Below are 27,827 nucleotides of genomic sequence, written 5' to 3' on the forward strand. Positions count from 1 at the left end.
ACGCTGACTCAGTTTGTGATTGTTGGTCAGTTTGTAATCGTCCTAATAGGATGGATCGTCGTGTTAATCAGATGGGTGAATTCCGTTTATATGTCGGGTGATTTTTCTAACAGGGATTATTTTCGGAGGATGAGTATTGAAGATGCGCAGAATGATCTCGCCGCATACTTGATACGCTTATTGGTTAGGGACAAAAGAACTCAGGAGGAGAGAATTCGCGATACAAGGAAGAAACGACATGTTTCGAATCTAGAGCATTGGCTACAGAAACTACGTGTTTCGGATCCAGAGCATTGGCTACAGAAACTACGTCTTTTGGATCCAAAGCATTGGCTAGAGAAACTCAGGTTATCGCGTACCTGGTTGCAGACCGTGGGTTCAGAATTAGTGGATGACAACGCTCAATATTCCAAGTACAAAGAGTCCTTGGAGATGTTCCTATTTCCAGGACAGAGTGCCTCGATTCTGTGGGTAGCCAATCAATGGGGCTTCAGGAAAGTAGAAAGGTATATGGAGCAAGGCCGGTAAGCGCAGTCCCAGTGAATTGATTTGCTTACTAAGGCTCGAAACAGGGACCGCGGAAGGTGAAGCTGGGATATCTGCTAAAGAAGGAAAGGCTCATTTGCAGCAAGCTAACAAAAACTCGTGGAAGAGGACAGCAGTCCCATTGATCCATTTTATGATCTACTATAATGACGGCAGTGATGCTTCTGTTATTGAAGATGCTATGCAATGTTACATTCAAGCATGGGAATACATGAACTTTGTTGACGGTTTAAATGAGGAAGTCAAATCACTCGGTCGGCAAGCCGATAAAGAGTTCGAGAGTCTCCAGCACAGTTGGCATAAACGTGCGCAGCCTGGGATGCTGGAGACGGAGATCAAACAGCCACTAAGCGAACTCATAGACCAATTGAAAAGTTGTTCCGAAGAGGAACGACGTAATCTGCAGAATTCTAGGGACTCGACGGAAGTTGCAAAGTATTGCTTGTTCGAAACATGGACAGTCATCGATCCTTATTTATCAGCGCCTGAAATTAATAAAATCCATCGGTTACAATGCGTATTGGCAAATGTTTATTTTTTTTACATGACAGAAGACCTCAACAAAGCAGTTCTTCAAAAGTGCAGTAAATTGGCTGAAGAGGGCATGGAAGAAGAAATATTGCATGTAGCCTTTTTATCAGCTAAAGCACAGGGAGTACTGGATAAGGTACAAATTAATTAATGTAAATTTATATGTTAATATCATTTATTTATTTTAATTTATCCATTTTTCAGGAAAAGTACATCTCTGGATATCTTTCATTGTATTTCATATATATATTACTATTTCTATTTTGTTAAGATTATTTTTTAATTTAATTTATAGATATAATTGAACTCAATTACTTTATACATATTATTCTAAAGCTACTATAAATAATAAAAACTAAAGGAAACTTATTTTCCATTATGAATTTATTTTTAATTTTATATTAATTTAACCTATTCAAATTTATATTACAATTACGTGGATTTATTTTGTTTATTCTACAGGTTCGCGAAGGACACAACACTGATCAGGCATCGACTAGCTCAACTATTCCAACTGTAAATGAACAGGTAAGTAGGATAGAGTAACTGTCACTGATCAGCTTCTATCTGTTACGTCAATTAATACAGCCAAGTGCGTAAATGTTGCTAATCACAGTAGATCAATGTTCTAAATATATTTTCTGCTTCATCAAGCTTGATGTCTACCCTCTCCACTAAATTCATTGCCTTCAATATATTTTCTTCAGCATTAGTCTTGATGTCTGCCCTCTCTATTAAAATCATTTTAAAAATTAGCATATATTACAGCGTATTTATTTATTTTAAGTGAGATAAAAAATGTATCTCCAAAATTTTGATCAAATTATCAGCGTTTTAATATTCCAACATAATGCATATCACTTTATAACTTATAATGGGTTTTCAAATAGAAGTTATAATTTTTTTGCCACCTTATTTGATTACAATGGTGTATGTTTGGACATTTTTGTAGAAGTGATAGAATTTCTAGATAAAACAAGGAAGAAGACACCTTTAGCAAAGAATCCATAAAATTTTGAAAAAAAAAAAGGGTAAGAAGAGCTAAAGAAGAAAAAATCTATGCTTGTACAAACTGCACTTCATACCCAAAACAAAGGAATCCAATGGTACATTGATAGTGAATTTTCAAGCCACGTGACAAGAGAAAGTATTTCACTTTGGAAAAAGTTCATGAAGGTAGTGTGATATTTGGAAATAATGCTACCGCAAGGATAACTTGAAAAGGTACTCTTAGTCCCAATAATGGAAAAAGTTCAGGAAGGGAGTGTGATATTTGGAAATAATCCTACCGCAAGGATAACTTGAAAAGGTACTCTTAGTCTCAGTGATGGAAAGACTAAAACAACAATATCATATATGTTGAAGGTTTGAACCATAATTTTTTTCATGTAAGTAAAATGTGTGATTAAGGACACATTCTCACATTTTATTGTCAAAGTTGTGAGATAAGGAAGTCATGCATAGGAAAATTAGTTGTATATACAAATAAAAAATAAAATAGTGTATATATTCTTAATGAGGCAAGGGGAGAAAAATGTTGTATGGTACTGCTATATTAAAGCTAGTTATGACATATAAGAATGGGCCATATGAATTTTGATACTCGAGTGAAAATCAACACCAAAGAAGAAGTGAGAGACATGCTAAAGATTACAAAACCTTCAAACACTATTTACAAGTAGTGTTAGCATGGGAAGTAGATAAGAACAAGATTTAAGAGAAATGAGTACTCAATAATGAAGCCACTGGAAGTTGTTCATACAAATATTTGTGGGCCTTCAAGGACACAAAGTATTCAAGGTGAAAATTACTTCATGTTTCTCATTGATGATTACTCAAGGATGACATGGGTTGCCTTCCTCAACAAAAACTAGATGCATTTGAGAAGTTTAAAGCTTTCAAATTCTTATTTGAAAATGAAACTGACTAAAAATCAAGTACTTGAGATGAAATCAAGGAGGTGAATTTATCTCAAATGAATTTGAAGAGTTTTGTGAGTCTTGTGGAATAAAAATACATTCTTTTAGTTACAAGAACTACACAATAGAATAGAGTGGCTGAAAGAAAGAACATAAACGTACAAGAGATGGATAGAACAATGTTGGATGGATAAAAGCTATCAAACATGTTTTGGAGAGAAGCGGTTAGGACCATAGTCTACATTTTAAATAGAGGGTAAATAAAATTCAACAACAACAAAACACCTTATGAACTATGGAAGGATATATTATTAGTAGTCAAATACTTCAAAGCTTTCGGGAGAAAGTGCTACATAAAGAGAGATGGCGAGGATTTAGGAAATTTTAACTCTAGAGTTGATGAACGTATCTTTCTTGGTTATTCATCAAGAGGTAAGGCTTATAGATGTTACGACAAAGCATTGCAAAAATTGTAGAAAGTACAAATGTTAAAATGGATGAAGCAATTCCTTAAAATGATAAATCACAAACAAATAAACATTCAGAAAAGATGAGTTGCAAGGAAGAAGAAAAAGAAGAAGAAGAAACAAAACATCAAGATACAAAGACAACATCAAGATTCATCCATAAGAATCAATAAGGATAATCTAATTATTGGTGATTAAGATACATGAGTGTGGCCTAGACAAAGATTAGAAAGTGGATCATAACATGCACATTTCTCCTTTCTATCTAAAATTGAGACTAAGAATTTCGTAGAAGCTAGTGAAGACAAGAAATGGTTTGATGATATGAAAGAAGAGCTAAATTAAATTGAGAAGAGTGAGACATGGGAAATTGTTTCAAGACCAAAAAATAAAAATGTGATTGACATCACATGGTTTTGTTTTAGAAAGAAGTTGAATGAAGATGGTCAAGTAATAAGAAATAAAGCAAGTTTTGTTTGAAAAAACTATGCTCAAGTTGAAGGTATTGATTTTGAAGAAATATTTCCCCCCATTGAAATACTATAACCTATTAAAGATTTTTTGCCACTTACAAGTTTCAAGAACTTCAGATTCTATCAAATAGATGTCAAGTTGGCCTTTCTCAATGGAAATCTAGAGGAAGAAGTATACACTGAACAATGAGAAGGGTTCTTATTATCAAAAAATAAGGATCATGTATGAAAATTGAAGAAAGCACTTTATAGGCTAAAGCAAGCTTCGAGAGCCTAGTGCTTAAGACTTAACAAATATCTACAACAACAAGGATTCAAAAGAGGAATTACTAAAAATAATCTGTACATCAAGAAAGAAGGAGAAAATCAATTGATATCGTGGTATATGTAGATGATATTATTTTTGGAGAGGGTATGAAAAAAACGTGCAAAGAGTTAGTAATGCAAAATGCAAAAGGAATTTGAGATCTCTATGCTTAGTGAACAATTATTTTTTCTTAGTTTAGAGATTTATCAATCTAGCAAAGGCATATTCATTTAACAAACCAAGTACATCAAGGAATATTGTGCATTGGTCAGTACACCCATGGTCATAGGTTGTAAATTGAGTAAATATGATGAATCTTGAGAAGAAAATAAAACATTGTACAAGTTAATGATTGGAAGCCTACTATGTGACAACATCAAGGCCATACACTATGCAACTAGTAGGATTGGTTACATAGTCTCAAGCTGCATCAAAATAAGCTCTATTGCAGGTAGTGAAAGGAAGATTCCTATTTGAAGGGAACCCTTGAATTTGGCTTGTGGTACTAAAGAGGTGAATATTTTACTCTAGTAGAATATATGGATGTAGATTGGGTAGGGAGTGCTAGATGATAGGAATCATACAAGTGGAGGAGCATTCTTTCTGGGTGACAATCTAGTGTCTCGATTGGTCAAGAAATAATCTTCAGTTTCTTGATCCAAAAGAGAGGCCAAGTATATATCATTAGCATCATGTTGCACATAAGTTCTTTTGATGAAGAAAACACTGAGAGATATTAAGGTACAGTATGATAATCTAATTTCAACACTTTGTGACAACAAAAGCACAATAAATATTTCAAAAAATCACGTTATGCACTTGAAAAGAGAGTACATTGTAATTAAGTATCACTTCTTAAAAGAACAAGTAGTAGAACAAAATGTCAAGTTGAAACATATTGCCACCACAATGACAATGAAAAGTGTCTTCACTAGTGTGGGCTCAGATGAAGTTGAGTCTTCCTTTGATTTTGTGTACTTAACAATTGATTTCAAAAATTGGTGCAACCTAGGGTACTATTTTGTCAATTTCACCAAAGCTACTATGATATCATACAAATATTTCCATAATAAAATGTGGAAGGGTTCAAATAAAAAATGGTTTGTGAGATAATCTATGCACGCTTGTAGGGAATGGAGGTCTTAAACGAATAATTAAGATTAGATAAGTAGCCTTGTGGGATGCATCTCTGCAATCTAAATCCTATTAATGAAAAAGAATTGATGTTAATGATTTGCACTAGTTAAGATCCTTATCTTCTCCTATCATCTATTCTTAAGAGAATAGGATTGTTAGATTTTAGTCTTGGTATTGGTTAATATTTCATCATTTCTATAGGCCTTTTGGATCCTTATCTTCTCCTATCATCTATTCTTAAGAGAATAGGATTGTTAGATTTTAGTCTTGGTATTGGTTAATATTTCATCATTTCTATAGGCCTTATCGTATATGAAGTTAAGACTAAGAAGATAGGGGAGGATGACTCCTCAACCCCGTGGAAAACTAGGATGGTTTGTTTTGGTATGAAAGGCCCTTTGTGAGTCTTAACAAGTGAGTTTGGTTAGGACTAGTTAGATCAAAAAATCTTTGAGTTAAATGTTTGTGGTAATTAGAAGGTCATTGTTGGTGTGGAATTAGGTGTAAGAGTAGAAGCCTTCATTTCAAAGAGGAGACTCAAAATAAGTATTTCTATCAAAATGGCTAAAATAAAGTACTATAGAGTTCACTAAGGAACTCTTGAATTCACAAAGGAACTCTTGAATGGTGGAAGCCTCTTAAAGGGTTTGAAGTTTCCAATAAGTGGAAGTGTTTGTCCATTTACGAGGCTAACTAGAGGTTTAAAAATCCATGATTTACACCTAATTGGATTGTTGATTAGTTGTAAGAATACTCTAGATTGAGAGAGAAGGCATGGAGGCTTTAGAGGAGGAAAATTATATACAATGACTTATTTGAACTCATTTGAGAATTGATCAGTTTATGCTTGAGATATGAAGTATATGGGTACCCCCATGGCCGGTGAAGGTCTCTATAGTTTCAAGAAGTATCTATTAGGTAAACTTGACTTGGGGAAAGAGTCAATGTTGACTAGGTCAACAATAGTGGTTTTGGGTCCATGGGTTTTTGGTTTCCCATGGTTTTGCTCCCATGGATTTAGGTGATGAAGCCTTTAAAAGGATAGGTGAAGACTCTATTGTAATGGGATAGGGGATGCCAATAGTGCAGGCTCACTTAGCTGGTTTGGCTAGGGTTCTGTCCAAGGTATAAAATGGAATTATGCTAGCTGGGTTTCTCACTAGAGTTGGGGTTTTCTTAGGGTAAACATGGTGTTATGATTACACATTTGAGTTTTCTTGTTGCATTAATGTTTATCTTAGTAAATTTGGTTTTCTCTCTGGTTAATTTTTAAGATGGTATCAGATCTGAGTGCGACTTTAGGGGGACGCCTTTATTGCCAAGGGTTATTTTTTCCTAGTGAAAAATGTGAAGAATTGTGCCTGTGTGTGACCGATACATAAAGGATGCTTGGAAAACCATTTTTTGAAGAGATTTGTGTAGAGTATAGAGTAGAAAGTTATAGTTGAAGAAATTCGAAGGAACCTACCTCACTATGGAACATAGAGGAGAGCATCCATGTGGAGGCTGTGTAAAGTGCATGACTAGTTAGGAATAATTCAAAGATGTAAAATTTTCATATCCCTACGACAGGTACAAGACTTTCCAAAACATCTATTGTTGGCTAGGAGAACTTCACATGTACTTGATGTGGGAATTATCAAAATTCTCATTGGAAGTAAGTGCAATCTAATGAAGGCAAGATAGGTTCTTGTAGAGGACAAAGCTCGATGTGGTTGAGACATTTATAAACACAACTAGAATGGGCCATTTGACTTACACTATTCGAGTCAACTATGGTGGCCATGAGTGAATGAAATTATTAGCAATGAGATAAATGGGCCCATCAATATGGTTTTAGGAGAAATTAATGTGAGAAATGCATCAGTTGATAGTATTGTAGGGGATCAGGTGAAGGTACAACTAGGGATAGGGTCACATGAGGAGAGTCATAGTGAAAAGGAAGCGTGGAACCTTCTTAGATATTCTATGATAAACTACTATGGGAGTCTCATTCGAACGATTATTACAAAGGATCCTACCAATCACACCATCAGGATTTTATACCTTAAGGAGTGGAGTTTGTACTCCAAGGAGAGAGTGATATCGTTGGGAATTATATGTTGTAGTTACAATTTTTCACACTTATTGGGAGCATGTGCTCCAATGCCCAACAACAATTGGCGAAGATCATAACGATATTATAGAAGCTTGAGAATTCCTAGTATAGGACATCATGAGCAGTGGAATGAAGAGATTATGGAATAATGTTGTATCGATTAAAAAATACAACATGTGATAGAGATCGAGGGCTTGCATGTTTTATGCCATAGGAAATCATGGTCGAGAGCCATGGAAATATATGTCAAGGATGCTCGCAAAGGGTTTGGAAAAATGTTTCAATGAGATGATGGTTTTATTGGTGAGATGTAGCCATGAAAATTATCTCTAAATATAAGAGTATGAGGCTCGAAGCATGTTAAGGTCAGACGATTGTAACATAAATGTTGGATCAATAAAAAAAATGTCATAATGGAGTCAAATTTTCAAATTACATGTAAATAGGCATACTATTGTAAGACCTCGTAAGGCATGCGTAACCCTTGGAAATTTCTAGTAAAATCTAGTGTTAGAACTAGGTGATAATGAGCACGATAACTTGCGTATAGACTTTGAGGGGGACAAGGGATAGAGTGAAGGAGGCTAACTCACTTGGACGATTTGGTTGGATTTGGTCAAGGGAAATCCCAAGTTAAGGTATAAGGGGGGAATTGTTAGGTAAAATTGACTCAAGGAAAGAGTCAATGTTGATTAGGTCAAGAGTAGTGGTTTTGAGCCCATGGTTTTTTGGTTTCCCATGGTTTTGTGCCCATGGATTCATGAGTGAAGGCTTTAGAAGCCTAGGTGAAGACTCTATTGTAATGGACTAAGGGATGTGAGTGGTGAAGGATCACTTGGTTGACTTGCCCAATGGTTTCGCCAACAAATCTAATGGAATTCCCTTAGCTGGGACTTTCCTAGTGTTAAGGTTTTCCCAGGGTAAACATGGTGTTATGTTTGCATGTTTGAGTTTTGTTGCTATGTTAATGTTTTTCTCAGGGTAGCTTATATTCTTGTCAAATTCCCTTCTAGTCTATAGACATAAGCTAAGACTTTGACCCTACCTTTCTAACCTACTTTCCTTGGAAAAAATTCCGAGACTAATCATCGAAGGTTTCAAACCTTGGAATATGCTTGGAAGATTTATTGCAAGCATAGAAATTTGGGGATTGCCTTGAAAATTTAAGGATTAACTCATTAAATTTATAGGTTTATGTAGCAGATGTTTGGAAATTCAAGGATTGACCAATTGAATTTCTAGATCTGTATGGAACAAGTTTGTAAATTTGGGTAAGAAAGTCATTGGCTTCATCCCTTGGTCAAATGGATGACACGGGGGCCTTGACTTAGAGCTAGTTGGAGGGAGTTTCAAGTTATCAAGTTATTATTATCAAGACATTTGGCTATTGTGCCCTATCGGTTAGGTGTTTCACTACCTAGAATCCCTGATACTAATAGAACCCACATTGTTGAACAATTAATAGAGATTGGAAGATTTTGGGACTGGCCAAGTGATGGATCAAGACATTGGGTATTTGGCGTTAGTTAAACCCCATGAAACAATTGACATGAAACCATCGACACTAACAAAATATGACATATATGTCAATTAAAATAGACCAAATGTTTGGGGGATGAAAATTAATAGATATCAACAATCAAGCATCAGGCATATGGTGGTCATGTATCAAGAGAGCAAAACTCTGGTAGTTAGGGTTTACTCTCTATATATAATAATCCTAATATAAATTCTATGTGAAAAATATGGTGATATGGAATTTCCGTGAGGCATGGCATGTGGCAAGTAATGTGGTAAATTGACATGGGATAATATTTCCATGTCTCGGCCATGTGGCAAGTAATGTGGTAAACTGACATGGGATAATATATCCATGTCTTGGCCATGTGGCAACTGACTTAGTGAGAATACATGGTATGGCATGGATCAGATTGCACAACAGGAGGCCAAGTGATAGGAAATGACTAGAGGTGACATGGGTGAATTTTTTTTAGATATTAGGATGTTGTTCCATTTAGTATCAAGTGTGAGGAGGTTGAGCATTGATAGTTCAAAACTCTGATATCGGGCTTTCCTCCCGACAATTTCGAAGCCTAATAAGAGCCTGGTGTGGTAGATGTTGATGTGGTGAGTCAAAGTACACCCAAGGGGTTTCCGTGTGTTAGCTATGTGGTAGGGGATGTTGTGAGGTGACATGTCATTATGATGTGGCACCAAGGAAGATGCATGATGATGTGGCATGTTTTTGTCTTGGAAAGCATTGAAACAGATGAACAAGTGGATCTTGAAGAAGAACTCATTGTGCCCTATTTGAAATAAAGAATATTAAGAAAACAAATTTGAAACAAAAGGAGTATCTATAGGAATATAAAGAGGATTGTCATGAAGCAAGATCAAAGTTGTCATAAATCCTTGAAGAAAGATAATAGGGTATTATTAGCCTAAAGGTTCAACTGGAAGAGGAAAAAATATAGAAGAATTTTATGAGAGTCTAGTTGAAGGAAAAAGAAAAGAATTACAAGAAGCTAGAAGATAAAATTGTTTCCTTAAGAAAGGAAATAGATAAGTCAACTGCTTAGTTGAATAGAGGCTTAAAGTTTGAAAAGAATACTAACACATTAGATGAAATCGTCAGTTGTCAAAAGTCACCATTCATTAAGATTGATCTTGTCTATGGTATGAATAAGAAGAATCCTAAAGAAAAGTCAAATTATTTGGATAGAAGGCCACCAAAGAAACTAAATGAATGAAAATATAAAAGATATGTTTATGTTCTCAAAATATCCATCTAAAATGAAGGAAACACGAATAAATAAAATGAATTCCTACATAAACTTGACCTTTCTCACAATGACAACATTGAAGAATTCATAAGATATTTTCCATCAAGGTGGTTTGCACAACTAGATACTGAAACTCCTTTATTGGTTATTGATTTTCTTGCAATCAATTTGGTCATAAAGAAATATATTGTAGAGCACTTGCAAGAAATACTAATTCATGGAACAAAAATAGAAGTACTAATGGGTTTTCAAATAGAAGCTATAATTTTTTTGCCACCTTATTTGGTCACAATGTTGTATGTTATGAGTGCAACAACATTGTCACGTAACACATTTTTGTAGAAGTGGTATTATAGAATATACTAGACAAAACAAGGAAGAAGACACCCTTACCAAAGAATACACAAAATTTTGGAGAGAAAGGGGTAAGAAGAGCTAAAGAAGGAGAAATTTATGCTTGTACAAACTGCACTTCATACCCAAAAAAAAGGAATCCAATCGTACATTGATAGTGGATTTTCAAGCCGCGTGATGGGTCGCCAGAGAAATTTTTTCACTTTGGAAAAATTTCATGAAGGTAGTGTAATATTTGTAAATAATTCTACTGCAAGGATAACTTGAAAAGGTACTTGTAGTCTCAATAATGGAAAGACAAAAACAACAATGTCATATATATTGAAGGTTTAAATCATAATTATATTCATGTAAGTAAAATGTGTGATCAAGGACACATTCTCACATTTCATTGCCAAGGTTGTGAGATAAGGAAGGCATGCATAGGAAAATTAGTTGCATATGCAAATAAAAAATAAAATAGTGTATATATCCTTAATGAGATAAAGGAAGAAAAATGTTATATGGTACTACTATATTAAAGCTAGTTATGAAATATAAGAATGGGCCATATGAACTTTGATACTCAAGTGAAAATCAACACCAAAGAAGAAGTGAGAGACATGCTAAAGATTACAAAACATTCAAACACTATTTGTGGGTAGTGTTAGCATGGGAAGTAGATAAGGACAAGCTTTAAGAGAAATGAGTACTCAATAATGAATCCACTGGAAGATGTTCATATAAATCTTTGTGGGCCTTCAAGAACACAAAGTCTACAAGGTGAAAATTACTTCATGTTGCTCATTGATGATTACTCAATGATGACATGGGTTTCCTTCCTCAACGTAAATTAGATGCATTTGAGAAGTTTAAAGCTTTCAAATTCTTATTTGAAAATAAAACTGATTTAAAAATCAAGTACTTGAGATGAAATCAAGGAGGTGAATTTATCTCAAATGAATTTGAAGAGTCTTGTGGAATAAAAAGACATTCTTTTAGTTACAAGCACTACACAAAAGAATAGAGTGGTAGAAAGGAAAAACATAAACATAAAAGCCGGATGGATCAAAGATATCAAACATGTTTTTGAGAGAAGCGGTTAGGACCATAGTCTACATTTTGAATAGAGGGTAAATCAAATTCAAAATCAACAAAACACCTTATGAACTATAGAAGGATAGACTAGTAGCAGTCAAATACTTCAAAGCTTTCGAGAGAAAGTGATACATAAAGAGAGATGACGAGGATTTAGGAAATTTTAACTCTAGAGTTGGTGAAGGTATATTTCTTGGTTATTCATCAAGATTGAAGGCTTATAGATGTTACAACAAATCATTGAAAAAATTGTAGAAAGTACAAATGTTTAAATGGATGAAGCAATTCCTTAAAATGAGAAATCACAAGCAAATAAAAATTCAGAAAAGACGAGTTGCAAGGAAGAAGAAGAAGAATAAGAAACAAAACATCAAGATACAAAGACAACATCAATATTCATCCATAAGAATCATTAAGGAAGATATAGCTATTGGTGATTAAGATACATGAGTCTGGAATAGACAAAGATTAGCAAATGGATCTTAACATGTACATTTCTCCTTTCTATCTAAAATTAAGACTAAGAATTTCATAGAAGCTAGTGAAGACAAGCAATGGTTTGATTATATGGAAGAAGAGCTAAATTAAATTGAGAAGAGTGAGACATGGGAAATTGTTTCAAGACCAAAAAATAAAAAAGTGATTGACACCATGTGGTTTGTTTTAAGAAACAATTTGAATGAAGATGGTCAAATAATAAGAAATAAAACAAGTTTAGTTTGAAAAGACTATGCTCAAGTTGAAGGTACTGATTTTGAAGAAATATTTGCCCCCATTGAAAGACTATAACCTATTAAACTATTTTTGGCATTTACAAGTTTCAAGAACTTTAGATTTTATCAAATAGATGTCAAATCGTCCTTTCTCAATGGAAATCTAGAGGAATAAGTATACATTGAACAATGAGAATGGTTCTTATTATAAAAAAATAAGGATCATGCATGCAAATTGAAGAAAGCACTTTATGGGCTAAAGAAAGCTGCTAGAACCTAGTGTTTAAGACTTAACAAATATCTACAACAATAAGGATTCAAAAGAGGAATTACTAAAAATAATCTCTACATCAAGAAAGAAGGAGAAAATCAATTGATTATCGTGGTATATGTAGATGATATTATTTTTGGAGAGGGTATGAAAAAACGTGCAAAGAGTTAGTAATGGAAATGCAAAAGGAATTTGAGATCTCTATTCTTGGTGAACAATTATTTTTTCTTGGTTTCGAGATTTCTCAATCCAACAAAGGGCTATTCATTTAACAAACCAAGTACATCAAGGAATATTGTGAATTGGTTAGCACACCCATGGTCATAGGTTTTAAATTGAGTAAATATGATGAATCTTGAGAAGAAAATAAAACACTGTACAAGTTAATGATTGGAAGCCCACTATGTGACAACATTAAGGCCATAAATTATGCAACTAGTAGGATTGGTTACATAGTCTCAAGCTACATCAAAATAAATCTACAGCAAGTAGTGAAAAGAAGATTCCTATCTAAAGGGAACCCTTGAATTTGGCTTGTGGTAATCAAGAGGTGAATATTTTACTCTAGTAGCATATATGGATGCAGATTGGATAGGGAGTGCTAGATGATAGGAAACACACAAGTGGAGGAGCATTCTTTTTGGTCGAAAATTTAGTGTCTCGATTGGTCAAGAAACAATCTTCTATTTCTTTATCCAAAACAGAGGCCAGGTATATATCATTAGAATCATGTTGCACACAAGTTCTTTTGATGAAGAAAACACTGAGAGATATTAATGTAGAATATGATCATCCAATTTCAACACTTTGTGACAACAAAAGCGCAATAAATATTTCAAAAAATCACGTTATGCACTTGAAAAGAGAGTACATTCTAATCAAGTATCACTTCTTAAGAGAACAAGTAGCATAACAAAATGTCAAGTTGAAATATATTTCCACCATAGACCAGATTGAAGATAGTTCCACAAGACCTCATCCCAAAGAGACATTTGAAAATTTGAGACAACAATGGGAGTAATATTTATCTCATCACTAAGTTATTAAGGAGAAGCACAAGTTGAGGGAAAGCCTTGGTGGATTATGTGTTTCATTGTGGGATTGCCATCAATGACGAAGGGGGAGATGATTGAAACAACTTTTGTCATTGATGTAAAATGGATTATATTATTGATAGTATATATAAGTATCCAAGTATATTGAAAAATGTGTTCTTTTGAAAAAGGAGGAGTCAAAAAGTGAAATAGTGGTTTCAAACCCATGGTATATGAAGCTCATGGCATTTGGAAAAATGAAATAAAAAAGGGAATTAATTATTTAATTATTGAATTTATGTCACTTTTTGAATTAACATGTCTTTTAATGAAGGGTCATGATATCATGTAAAATGATTAAGCTTTGGAGTGAAAATGTATGTGAATGAAAATGCAGTTTGTGGAGTCAACAAGTCATCTTGTCATTTTCTCTATAAATATTTCATGGATTGCTTCAAATAGTAAAATATTGGGCATATTTAAGAGAGTTAAGGGGAACGTATGGTTAAAATTTTAGATTTTGGTTTGCTATTATTTTGGAAACATATGTTATGGAAGTCAGCCTTTGTGATTGGTCTAAAAATCTGCCTCAAATGAGGCATCTCAGGATTTTTGCTATAACTTGTTTTCTACAATGTTTCAGACCATCAAGTTTTTAGGAGATAGAGGTGACATATCTCGATACATGTGGTAAATGTTTTGGGAATTGATTTGTATTATTTTATGAGATATATTCACTTTGGAAGTTAGGGTTCATGAATCTTCCTAATATTAGTTTTAAATAGGGCAGGTTGGAATTTTTGCTATAAAATTTTTTTTTGGATGTTTCAAACCATGAAATTTTGAGGAGATAGGGGAAATATCTTTAAGTACATGTGATCAAAATTTTAGGCATTGTTTCATTACACTTTATGAGATATTACCCATGGAAGTTTGGGTTCTTTATTGCTCCTTAAATCAGTTTCAAATATGTCGACTTGGAATTTTTTTTATAACTTATTTTTTGGGACTCTCCATATTGTAAAACTTTTAGAGGTCTAAGGAGGCATACATAAGTGCCTTTAAAGTTTCAGAATCATTTTTGAAAAATCAAATATGTAGCATGCTGTAAAAGTTCATTCTTGGGATGATACTAAAAGAAAGAAGCTTTGGGAGACTTGTCATAAATTTCACCCATTCAACCTGAAATTGAACTGGTAAGCAAGATAGAGTAACTGTCACTGATCAACTTCTATATGTTGCTAATTACAATGGATCAATGTTCTAAATATATTTTCTGCTTCATCAAGCTTGATGTGTACCCTCTCCACTAAATTCATTGCCTTCAATATATTTTCTTCAGCATTAGTCTTGATGTCTACCCTCTCTACTAAAATCATTTAAAAAATTAGCATATATTACCGTGTATTTATTTATTTATTTTAAGTCATAGATAGAAAAATTATTTGCTAATTTTCGATCAAATTATGAGCTTTTTAATATTCCAACATAATGCATATCACATTTATGCAAAGCTAATGTGTCTCCATAAACATGTTATTAAAAATTGAAGATAAAACATTATGGGATGAAAGATTAATGAACATCCTTTTACAAAATCAAATGTCAATAGTGATTTCTTTAGAGTATTGAGTTTTTAATTTGATTCTTTTAATGTTTTTGATTCTTTAGAGTATTAAGTTTTTAATTTGATTTTTTAATGTTTTTGTTTTGTTTTGGGCTTGTTTTTTATTTATTTATTTTTTAAGAAAGATTGGTTAAAATCACAATTTTGACTTTTAAGGTGTGCATAATCTAAATGTCTAACTTTTTTTTTGAGATTATTGAATCTATTTACGTATTTAGAAATATATTAAGATCACATTCTCATCTAAAACTATAACACTAGATTCCGATCAAAAAAATCAAAACATAAGAAAGTTAGACAAAACGTTTCAAACAAATTCAATTGACAAACTTTGGATTACCTTTCATATAAATAAAATTTGATATTAAAATGTTTTATTTTATTTAATATAAGTAGTGAAATATTTTATAATTTATATTTAGTTGAAATATATATTTAAAAATATATATATTATATATTAATTTTATTGGGAAGAAATTATCATTTATTTATTTATTTATTTTCTTATATATATTAAATTGTAAAAATTTCCCATTAGGTGAAGAGTAGACTGTGAGAGGGTGTTCTATTAAGACACTCTGTGATGTGAAGGTCACCAGTTTGAGACTCTATGGGGAAAATCCAATCATTTGTAAGGGCCGGTTTGAGACTCTGTGGGAAAAAATCCAATCATTCGTAAGGGTTGCTGTGACTCACGTAATATGTGATCAATGGGTGATTTTGACAGCTTAGATGTCCCTAGGTCACACCCACTCAAGCCATAGGTTAGTCATGTAGTCATCTCAAGACTTACATAAACTAACAAACAAAAATTATATATTAATTTAATCATTTTTGTAAATTTTATATTAATATATTATTTTTAAAATAATATTGTAAATAAAAAGTAAAACATTAAACAAATTAAATTAATAATTAAATTATTTCCCTGGAGGCGCTCTCCAACCCAATATGGTAGAGATGTTGTAATGTCATGTTTAACAATATGATTCCTCTATTTAGAGCCACCATTATAAGCCAAATTTTTTCACCTTGAGGTTTTAAGACCCCCATTGGGGTTCTAGTAAGTTGAAAATAGGGGAGAAGCTCCCCAATTCATAGTAAGGGGTAGTTGTTACAGAGTTCAGTCACAGCTTCCACCAACAATCACAACACACAAGGCCTTATATTGAATGGTATAAATTATGCAATAGGGGTGATTAAGATGAAGAGATTTTTGAAGAATTTGGACTGTTAGGGAGAAACAACCACAAAATGTGAAGAACCTAAAGTTGTAGAATTAGTAGCAATGACAAATGCCCAAAGAAATGCTTCAACACAGAGCAAAAGAAAGGATTCAGTAGCACTATGGAATCTGCACATTGGAGTTGAAGACTCCGTATTCCCCAAGATTGCAATAGCAACTAGTGCTCATTAAACTTGCAAAAATTTGGAAATAGCATACAAAAGCACAAACAGGTCAAAAATGCAAAGCTCCATATCCTCAAGAAGAAGCTTGAAAGTTTGAAACTCATGGAGAGGATATCACTGATGAAAAGGTGATTGAGAAGATTTTCAGAATTCTCCCACCTTTATTTGACATGCTTGTAACAACCATAGAAGAAAGTAAAGATGTGGTCCAAATTTCAATTGAAGAATTGTTAGGATCAATGTTAAATCATGAGCCAAGAATTAAAGGTAGAAATGACTCATTAGAAAATTCCTTTCAAACTCAAGCCACAATTAATAGAGGAAGAGATAGAGGTAATAGACTCAAAGGTAGAAAATGAAGAGGATATTCTAGCAATTGAAACAACACAACAAGTCAACATGAGTAGCCATAGGATCAACCTCAGAATCAAAGAAGAAGAGGCATTAAAAAAAAGGAAGAGGAAGGATGGACAAGTCAAATATACAATGTTATTACTGCAAGAAGTATGACCATTTTGAAAGTGAATGCAAGAAGAAATATTCATATTTGAACAAAGGAAGTGTAGATGTTTCAAGCACTAATGAAGATACAACATCTTCCATGTTTCTTACTTGTTTAGCAGCGTAAGAAAAAACAATGAAGATATTTGGTTATTTCACAATGGCTACAGTGACATGTAATATATATTTTTTTTCAAGTTTTGATGAAACACTTAAATATTACATTAAATTGGGAGATGATCATCTTGTTAATTCCTTAGGAAAAAGTATTGTTATAGTTGTGAACAAGTAGAATGAAAAGGACATTCATATTGTCTATTGTGTACAAAGTTTGAAAAAAAATCTATTAAGTGTAGTACAAATGAATGAAAATGGTTTTGAAGTCAAGTTTAGAGGTCATACCTACACAATTCTTGACAAGCCACCCAATCAAAGAGTCATAGCGAGGATCCAAATGACCAAAAGTACAATATTTCCTCTTTTCATGATAACTATCAAGCAATAATTATTATATGCTCATTTTGTAGAAATTTCTAATGAATCTTAGCTATGGCATCTTAAATATGGCCATTTAGCTTTTAATAGTCTTGATATCTTGAAAAATAAGTCTATGGTCCTAGGTTTACTTGTAATAGATGTCCATCATAATCCATGTGAAAGTTGTATTCTTTCCAAACATCAAAGAAGCAATTTTCCAAGTACTAGAGCCTAGAGTCTACTTGAGCTAGTTCACATAGATCTTTGTGGTCCAATTTAAACCTAATCAAAAGGAGGGAGTTTTTATGTTATAATATTTATTGATGATTTCAACAAAATAACATGGGCCTTCTTCATAACAAAAAGTCCGATACATTTGTAAAATTCAAGTAATTCAAATCAATTTCAAAGAAGCAAAGTGGTAAGAAAGTTAAAGTATTAAGATTATATGGAGGAGGAGAATATGATTCTAAAGAATTTGCGGCATATTCCAGGGATCAATGTACCAAAAAGAAATTTACAACAAGGTACACTCCAAAACAAAATGGATTAGTTGAAAGGAAAAATCAAACAGTGATGAATATGGAAGGAAGCATATTGAACGTAAATAATTTGCAAAATTATTATTGCATGGAAGTTGTAACATGTTCAATTTATATTTTGAATAGATTTCTGACCAAAAGCATCAAAGGTAGAGTTCCCTTAGAATCTTGGAGTGGTATGAAGACAAGTGCATCACACTTGAGAATATTTGGTTATGTAGCCTATGCACATATTCCAGGATAAATGAGAAGGAAATTGAATGACACAATTAAAAAATGCATATTTGTTGGTTATAGTGAAGAATCAAAGACTTATAAATTGTACAATCTTGTCACCAAAAAAGCAATTATTTCAAGAGATGTTAAGTTATTTGAAGATCAAGCATGGAATGGTGAAGATAATAAAACAAATAGAAATCAAGTTTCTCCACATGCATTTGAACCAAGTGAAATAACAGAAGTGGAACAACCAAGAGAAGGACTCCCATGACTACAAGTTCCTTTAGGAGGGGAAAATCAAGGAGGCCATAGTTCATCCTCAAGTAGTGAATCTAATCCCACCATTTCAGAGAAAACAAGAAGTTTGAGAGAAATTTATGAACAACAAGATAATGAACAAACACATTTTGCCTTGTTATCCTGTCAACCAACACATTTTGAAGAAGCAATAAAAAATATAGAATGGATTGAAGCTATGAATGAAGAAATCACAACAATAGAGAAGGATGAGACATGGAGTCTTGTATATCTATCAACTAGACAAACAAGAATTGGAGTTTTATTGGTCTATAAGACCAAGTTTAATGAAAAAAGGAAAATTGAAAATCATAAAGCTATATTGGTAGCAAAAGGCTTTGCATGGAATCCTATAGTGGATTGTGAATAAACCTTAATCCCAGTAGTAAGATTGGATACTGTTAGAATAGTATTAGTAATAACAACAAAAAATCATTGGCCAATTTACAAAATGGATAGTAAATCAACATTTTTAAATGGAATCTTGAAGGAAGAAGTTAATGTAGATGAAACTCCAAGATATGAAGTCAAGAGTCAAGAGTTGAAATTTTACAAGTTAAAAAGGGCTTTGTGTGGTTTAAAACAAGCCCCCAAGGCATGGTACAACATAATTGATTTTTTCTGCTCAACAAAGGATTCAAACACAACATTAAGGAACACACAGTCTATATAATAACATGTCTAGAAGGTAATATTTTGATTGTTTGCATTTTTGTTGATGATGTGATTTACACAGGAAATTTGCAGCTTGAATATTTTAAAAATGCTATGGCAAAGGTATTTGAGATGACCAATATGTGAAATATTATATTGGAACAGAAGTTGGAAAATATGGAAAAGGAATTTTCATGTGTTAAAGAAAGTATGCAAGAGATCTTTTGACAAGGTACAAGAGGAGTGAATGAAATCCAACAAACACACCAATTGTCCCACGAACCAAGCTAAGGAAAGATGAAAATAGTCTAGCAGTGAATTCCACTTTGTACAAGCGACTAATACCCAACCTAATGTATCTCACAACAACAAGGCCTGACATAATGCATATGGTAAACCTTATATCCATGTTTATTGATTTGTATTGGATCATTATATTACCTTTCATCCATTTTGAGGATTTTATAATTGGAAAGGTGGAGGAATTAGTTCGTAGGACCATTTTACTAGCGGGGCTCAATTTGGTAAATTGAGGTCTGAAACCTTCTAGAAGCACTTTGAGGCATCAAATGAAATTTTTGGGGGTATAATTTTTCTTCTTTAGCATACCATATTTTCTACCTATTCTACATGTAGAGACCTTTCTAACAGTGCACACATGACCTCAATTAGAGTCAGTATGCGAAAGTAATGCCACCCAGAAGTTGACCTTCCTATTTTAGCCACAATATTTCAATAGGATGCCCATTATTCATGGGGAAGGGGATAGCCACGTAATCATGATGAAAGATATTCTAGAAGAGTCTATATTGTAAATCTAGTTAGGATTTGGAGTCAAACCTAACCACTAGTAAGCTATTGGGTTGTGTTATAACCGAGCCACTAGGAGGAAAACCAATTCCATTATTTTTCAGTTGCCAAGAAGGACAGGGAGAGAGTACATAGAGAGGATTTGTGCACTGGAGTAGCCCACAGGCCATAGACCTTCTTTATACTCGCAACCTTTTTCTACTTAGCGAAAGAGATTAGAGCGACCATACCTTCTAGCTAGATTTTCTCTCGAAAGCATTTCCCTGGATATATTGTGTCAATAATGATCTTTTATATTTTATTTTTTTATTCTCTAATTTTACACATAATTATAATTTGCATGCACATGTAATAAACAATAATTTATAGATCCATAAATCTAAATAGAGACAAACCTCATAGTGTAGATTTAGGATTTTTAAGTGTAACTTATAAGATGTATTGTGATGAACTGTACAGTGGAATATCAATGGAAGTTTACAAATAATATTATTATGAGAGCAGGTTTCTTTTGGCATATTACGGACATTTTTAAGGGATCTAGATTATCTAAGCCAAAAGTCGTGAAACCCAAGTTGTAGTTGACGAATTTGTGAATATCCCTCTTAATCCTACAGAGGAGAGGACTTCTTAGTTACAAGCACAAGTTTTAGATATAAACCATAACATGAATCTCCTCATGGTAGCCTTGACCAACAAGCTTAGGTTATTTACAGAATATGTGGTTTCTAATGCAAAGGCCTAATCAGAGGGGAGATCAAGAGATTGGGAAGAAATAAAGGAGTCAAAGAATGAACCCGAAAGATATCACCCCCGTTTGAGTGTTGTGAACCTTTCACAATCCTTGTTCAAAATGGAACCAAAGGTAGATATCAAGTAGTACCAAGGTGAGATCGACACCCAGGAGTTAAATCACTAGTTGTGGAAATTATAATTTCATTTGCATGGATGAAATTAGAGGGTCATGCCTTGAGCTGTTGGGAAAATCACATTGAGAGCTTGACTTTGGAGGGAAATCCTCTAGTGACCAAGTGGGAGGAAAAGTACATCTCTGGATATCTTTCATTGTATTTCATATATATATTACTATTTCTATTTTGTTAAGATTATTTTTAAATTTAGTTTATAGATATAATTGAACTCAATTACTTTATACATATTATTTTAAAGCTACTATAAATAATAAAAAATAAAGAAAACTTATTTTGCATTATGAATTTATTTTTAATTTAATATTAATTTAACTTATTCAGATTTATATTACAATTACGTGGATTTATTTTGTTTATTCTACAGGATGGCGAAGGAAACGACCCAGAGGACCCAGTAGAACCTCGACACAACACTGATCAGGCATCGACTAGCTCAACTATTCCAACTGTAAATGAACAGGTAAGTAGGATAGAGTAACTGTCACTGATCAGCTTCTATCTGTTACGTCAATTAATACAGCCAAGTGCGTAAATGTTGCTAATCACAGTAGATCAATGTTCTAAATATATTTTCTGCTTCATCAAGCTTGATGTCTACCCTCTACACTAAATTCATTGCCTTCAATATATTTTCTTCAGCATTAGTCTTGATGTCTGCCCTCTCTATTAAAATCATTTTAAAAATTAGCATATATTACAGTGTATTTATTTATTTTAAGTGAGATAAAAAATGTATCTCCAAAATTTTGATCAAATTATCAGCGTTTTAATATTCCAACATAATGCATATCACTTTTGTAACTTATAACTTATAATGGGTTTTCAAATAGAAGTTATAATTTTTTTGCCACCTTATTTGATTACAATGGTGTATGTTATGACATTTTTGTAGAAGTGATAGAATTTCTAGATAAAACAAGGAAGAAGACACCTTTAGCAAAGAATCCATAAAATTTTGAAAAAAAAAGGGTAAGAAGAGCTAAAGAAGAAAAAAGTTATGCTTGTACAAACTGCACTTCATACCCAAAACAAAGGAATCCAATGGTACATTGATAGTGAATTTTCAAGCCACGTGACAAGAGAAAGTATTTCACTTTGGAAAAAGTTCATGAAGGTAGTGTGATATTTGGAAATAATGCTACCGCAAGGATAACTTGAAAAGGTACTCTTAGTCCCAATAATGGAAAAAGTTCAGGAAGGGAGTGTGATATTTGGAAATAATCCTACCGCAAGGATAACTTGAAAAGGTACTCTTAGTCTCAGTGATGGAAAGACTAAAACAACAATATCATATATGTTGAAGGTTTGAACCATAATTTTTTTCATGTAAGTAAAATGTGTGATTAAGGACACATTCTCACATTTTATTGTCAAAGTTGTGAGATAAGGAAGTCATGCATAGGAAAATTAGTTGTATATACAAATAAAAAATAAAATAGTGTATATATTCTTAATGAGACAAGGGGAGAAAAATGTTGTATGGTACTACTATATTAAAGCTAGTTATGACATATAAGAATGGGCCATATGAATTTTGATACTCGAGTGAAAATCAACACCAAAGAAGAAGTGAGAGACATGCTAAAGATTACAAAACCTTCAAACACTATTTACAGGTAGTGTTAGCATGGGAAGTAGATAAGAACAAGATTTAAGAGAAATGAGTACTCAATAATGAAGCCACTGGAAGTTGTTCATACAAATATTTGTGGGCCTTCAAGGACACAAAGTATTCAAGGTGAAAATTACTTCATGTTTCTCATTGATGATTACTCAAGGATGACATGGGTTGCCTTCCTCAACAAAAACTAGATGCATTTGAGAAGTTTAAAGCTTTCAAATTCTTATTTGAAAATGAAACTGACTAAAAATCAAGTACTTGAGATGAAATCAAGGAGGTGAATTTATCTCAAATGAATTTGAAGAGTTTTGTGAGTCTTGTGGAATAAAAATACATTCTTTTAGTTACAAGAACTACACAATAGAATAGAGTGGCTGAAAGAAAGAACATAAACGTACAAGAGATGGATAGAACAATGTTGGATGGATCAAAGCTATCAAACATGTTTTGGAGAGAAGCGGTTAGGACCATAGTCTACATTTTAAATAGAGGGTAAATAAAATTCAACAACAACAAAACACCTTATGAACTATGGAAGGATATATTATTAGTAGTCAAATACTTCAAAGCTTTCGGGAGAAAGTGCTACATAAAGAGAGATGGCGAGGATTTAGGAAATTTTAACTCTAGAGTTGATGAACGTATCTTTCTTGGTTATTCATCAAGAGGTAAGGCTTATAGATGTTACGAAAAAGCATTGCAAAAATTGTAGAAAGTACAAATGTTAAAATGGATGAAGCAATTCCTTAAAATGATAAATCACAAACAAATAAACATTCAGAAAAGATGAGTTGCAAGGAAGAAGAAAAAGAAGAAGAAGAAACAAAACATCAAGATACAAAGACAACATCAAGATTCATCCATAAGAATCAATAAGGATAATCTAATTATTGGTGATTAAGATACATGAGTGTGGCCTAGACAAAGATTAGAAAGTGGATCATAACATGCACATTTCTCCTTTCTATCTAAAATTGAGACTAAGAATTTCGTAGAAGCTAGTGAAGACAAGAAATGGTTTGATGATATGAAAGAAGAGCTAAATTAAATTGAGAAGAGTGAGACATGGGAAATTGTTTCAAGACCAAAAAATAAAAATGTGATTGACATCACATGGTTTTCTTTTAGAAACAAGTTGAATGAAGATGGTCAAGTAATAAGAAATAAAGCAAGTTTTGTTTGAAAAAACTATGCTCAAGTTGAAGGTATTGATTTTGAAGAAATATTTTCCCCCATTGAAATACTATAACCTATTAAAGATTTTTTGCCACTTACAAGTTTCAAGAACTTCAGATTCTATCAAATAGATGTCAAGTTGGCCTTTCTCAATGGAAATCTAGAGGAAGAAGTATACACTGAACAATGAGAAGGGTTCTTATTATCAAAAAATAAGGATCATGCATGAAAATTGAAGAAAGCACTTTATAGGCTAAAGCAAGCTTCGAGAGCCTAGTGCTTAAGACTTAACAAATATCTACGACAACAAGGATTAAAAAGAGGAATTACTAAAAATAATCTGTACATCAAGAAAGAAGGAGAAAATCAATTGATTATCGTGGTATATGTAGATGATATTATTTTTGGAGAGGGTAAGAAAAAAACGTGCAAAGAGTTATTAATGCAAAATGCAAAAGGAATTTGAGATCTCTATGCTTAGTGAACAATTATTTTTTCTTAGTTTAGAGATTTATCAAACTAGCAAATGCGTATTCATTTAACAAACCAAGTACATCAAGGAATATTGTGCATTGGTCAGCACACCCATGGTCATAGGTTGTAAATTGAGTAAATATGATGAATCTTGAGAAGAAAATAAAACATTGTACAAGTTAATGATTGGAAGCCTACTATGTGACAACATCAAGGCCATACACTATGCAACTAGTAGGATTGGTTGCATAGTCTCAAGCTGCATCAAAATAAGCTCTATTGCAAGTAGTGAAAAGAAGACTCCTATCTGAAGGGAACCCTTGAATTTGGCTTGTGGTACTAAAGAGGTGAATATTTTACTCTAGTAGAAGATATGGATGCAGATTGGGTAAGGAGTGCTAGATGATAGGAAACATACAAGTGGAGGAGCATTCTTTCTGGGCGACAATCTAGTATCTCGATTGGTCAAGAAATAATCTTCAGTTTCTTGATCCAAAAGAGAGGCCGAGTATATATCATTAGCATCATGTTGCACATAAGTTATTTTGATGAAGCAAACACTGAGAGATATTAAGGTAGAGTATGATCATCCAATTTCAACACTTTGTGACAACAAAAGCACAATAAATATTTCAAAAAATCACGTTATGCACTTGATAAGAGAGTACATTGTAATCAAGTATCACTTCTTAAAAGAACAAGTTGTAGAACAAAATGTCAAGTTGAAACATATTGCCACCACAATGACAATGAAAAGTGTCTTCACTAGTGTGGGCTCAGATGAAGTTGAGTCTTCCTTCGATTTTGTGTACTTAACAATTGATTTCAAAAATTGGTGCAACCTGGGGTACTATTTTGTCAATTTCGCCAAAGCTACTATGATATTATACAAATATTTCCATAATAAAATGTGGAAGGGTTCAAATCAAAAATGGTTTGTGAGATAATCTATGCACGCTTGTAGGGACTGGAGGTCTTAAACAAATAATTAAGATTAGATAAGTAGACTTGTGGGATGCATCTCTGCAATCTAAATCCTATTAATGAAAAAGAAATGATGTTAATGATTTGCACTAGTTATGTTTTTGTCTTCTGAATGAGTATTATGGGCTATGCGAGGTTGTCTAAGAAATGAAATGATAAATTTGGTTTTAATGGCTATATAGCCTTCATATTCTTGCTTTTGGATCCTTATCTTCTCCTATCATCTATTTTTAAGAGAATAGGATTGTTAGATTTTAGTCTTGGTATTGGTTAATATTTCATCATTTCTATAGACCTTATCTTATATGAAGTTAAGACTAAGAAGATAGGGGAGGATGACTCCTCAACCCTGTGGAAAACTAGGATGGTTTGTTTTGGTATGAAAGGCCCTTTGTGAGTCTTAACAAGTGAGTTTGGTTAGGACTGGTTAGATCAAAAAATATTTGAGTTAAATGTTTGTGGTAATTAGAAGGTCATTGTTGGTGTGGAATTAGGTGTAAGAGTAGAAGCCTTCATTTCAAAGAGGAGACTCAAAATAAGTATTTCTATCAAAATGGATAAAATAAAGTACTATAGAGTTCACTAAGGAACTCTTGAATTCATGAAGGAACTCTTGAATTCACGAAGGAACTCTTGAATTCATGAAGGAACTCTTGAATGGTAGAAGCCTCTTAAATGGTTTGAAGTTTCCAGTAAGTGAAAGTGTTTGTCCATTTACGAGGCCAACTAGAGGTTTAAAAATCCATGATGTACACCTAATTGGATTGCTGATTAGTTGTAAGGATACACTAGATTGAGAGAGAAGGCATGGAGGCTTTAGAGGAGGAAAATTATATACAATGACTTCTTTGAATTCATTTGAGAATTGATTGGTTTATGCTTGAGATATGAAGTATATGGGTACCCCCATGGTTGGTGAAGGTCTCTATAGTTTCAAGAAGTATCTATTAGGTAAACTTGACTTGGGGAAAGAGTCAATGTTGACTAGGTCAACAATAGTAGTTTTGGGTCCACGGGTTTTTGGTTTCCCATGGTTTTGTTCCCATGGATTTATGTGATGAAGCCTTTAAAAGGCTAGGTGAAGACTCTATTGATAGGGGATGCCAATAATGAAGGCTCACTTGGCTGGTTTGGCTAGGGTTCTGTCCAAGGTATAAAATGGAATTATGCTAGCTAGGTTTCTCCCTAGAGTTGGGGTTTTCCTGGGGTAAACATGGTGTTATGATTGCGCATTTGAGTTTTCTGGTTGCGTTAATGTCTAGCTTAGTAAATTTGGTTTTCTCTCTGGTTAATTTTTAAGATGGTATCAGATCTGAGTGCAGCTTTAGGGGGACACCTCTATTGCCAAGGGTTATTTTTTCCTAGTGAAAAATGTGAAGAATTGTGCCTGTGTGTGATCGATGCATAAAGGATACTTGGAAAACCATTTTTTGAAGACATTTGTGTAGAGTATAGAGTGGAAAGTTATAGTTGAAGAAATTCGAAGGAACCTACCTCACTGTGGAACATAGAGGAGAGGATCCATGTGGAGGCTGTGTAAAGTACATGACTAGTTAGGAATAATTCAAAGATGTAAAATTTTCATATCCCTACGGCAGGTACAAGACTTTCCAAAACATCTATCGTTGGCTAGAAGAACTTCACATGTACTTGATGTGGGAATTATCAAATTTCTCATTGGAAGCAAGTGCAATCTAATGAAGGCAAGATAAGTTCTTGTAGACAAGATAGGTTCTTGTAGAGGACAAAGCTCGATGTGGTTGAGACATTTATAAACACAACTAGAATGGGCCATTTGACTTACAGTATTCGAGTCAACTATGGTGGCCATGAGTGAATGAAATTATTAGCAATGAGATAAATGGGCCCATCAATATGGTGGTAGGAGAAATTAATGTGATAAATGCATTAGTCGATAGTATTGTAGGGGATCAGGTGAAGGTACAATTAGGGATAGGGTCACATGAGGAGAGTCATAGTGAAAAGGAAGCATGGAATCTTCTTAGATATTCTATGGTATACTACTATGGGAGTCTCATTGGAACGATTGTTGCAAAGGATCCTACCAATCACACCATCAAGATTTTATACCTTAAGGAGTGGAGTTTATACTCCAAGGAGAGAGTGATATCGTCGGGAATTATATGTTGCAGTTACAATTTTTCACACTTATTGGGAGCATATGCTCCAATGCCCAACAACAATTGGCGAAGATCACAACGATGTTATAGAAGCTTGAGAATTCCTAGCATACGACATCGTGAGTAGTGGAATGAAGAGATTATGGAACAATGTTGTATCGATTACAAAATACAACATGTGATAGAGATCGAGGGCTTGCATGTTTTATGCCATAGGAAATCATGGTCGAGAGCCATGGAAATATATGTCAA

General features: G+C 33.4%; 1 protein-coding gene across 1 annotated transcript; it reads left to right on the forward strand.

Moving 5' to 3' along the window:
- Positions 1-528: 528 nt before the first annotated feature.
- On the forward strand, positions 529-21,711 carry LOC149227275 (uncharacterized). Its single transcript, XM_089380449.1, has 4 exons — positions 529-1,213; positions 1,540-1,605; positions 21,544-21,639; positions 21,700-21,711. Exons 1-4 carry the CDS (start codon positions 680-682, stop codon positions 21,709-21,711), a joined length of 708 nt encoding a protein of 235 aa, XP_089236575.1. The 5' UTR covers positions 529-679.
- Positions 21,712-27,827: the final 6,116 nt, after the last annotated feature.

This window comes from Pinus tabuliformis, chromosome J (assembly GCF_031772625.1).
Source record: "Pinus tabuliformis cultivar Carrire ecotype Pingquan chromosome J, CPIR1, whole genome shotgun sequence".
In the NCBI taxonomy this organism is placed as follows: domain Eukaryota; kingdom Viridiplantae; phylum Streptophyta; class Pinopsida; order Pinales; family Pinaceae; genus Pinus; species Pinus tabuliformis.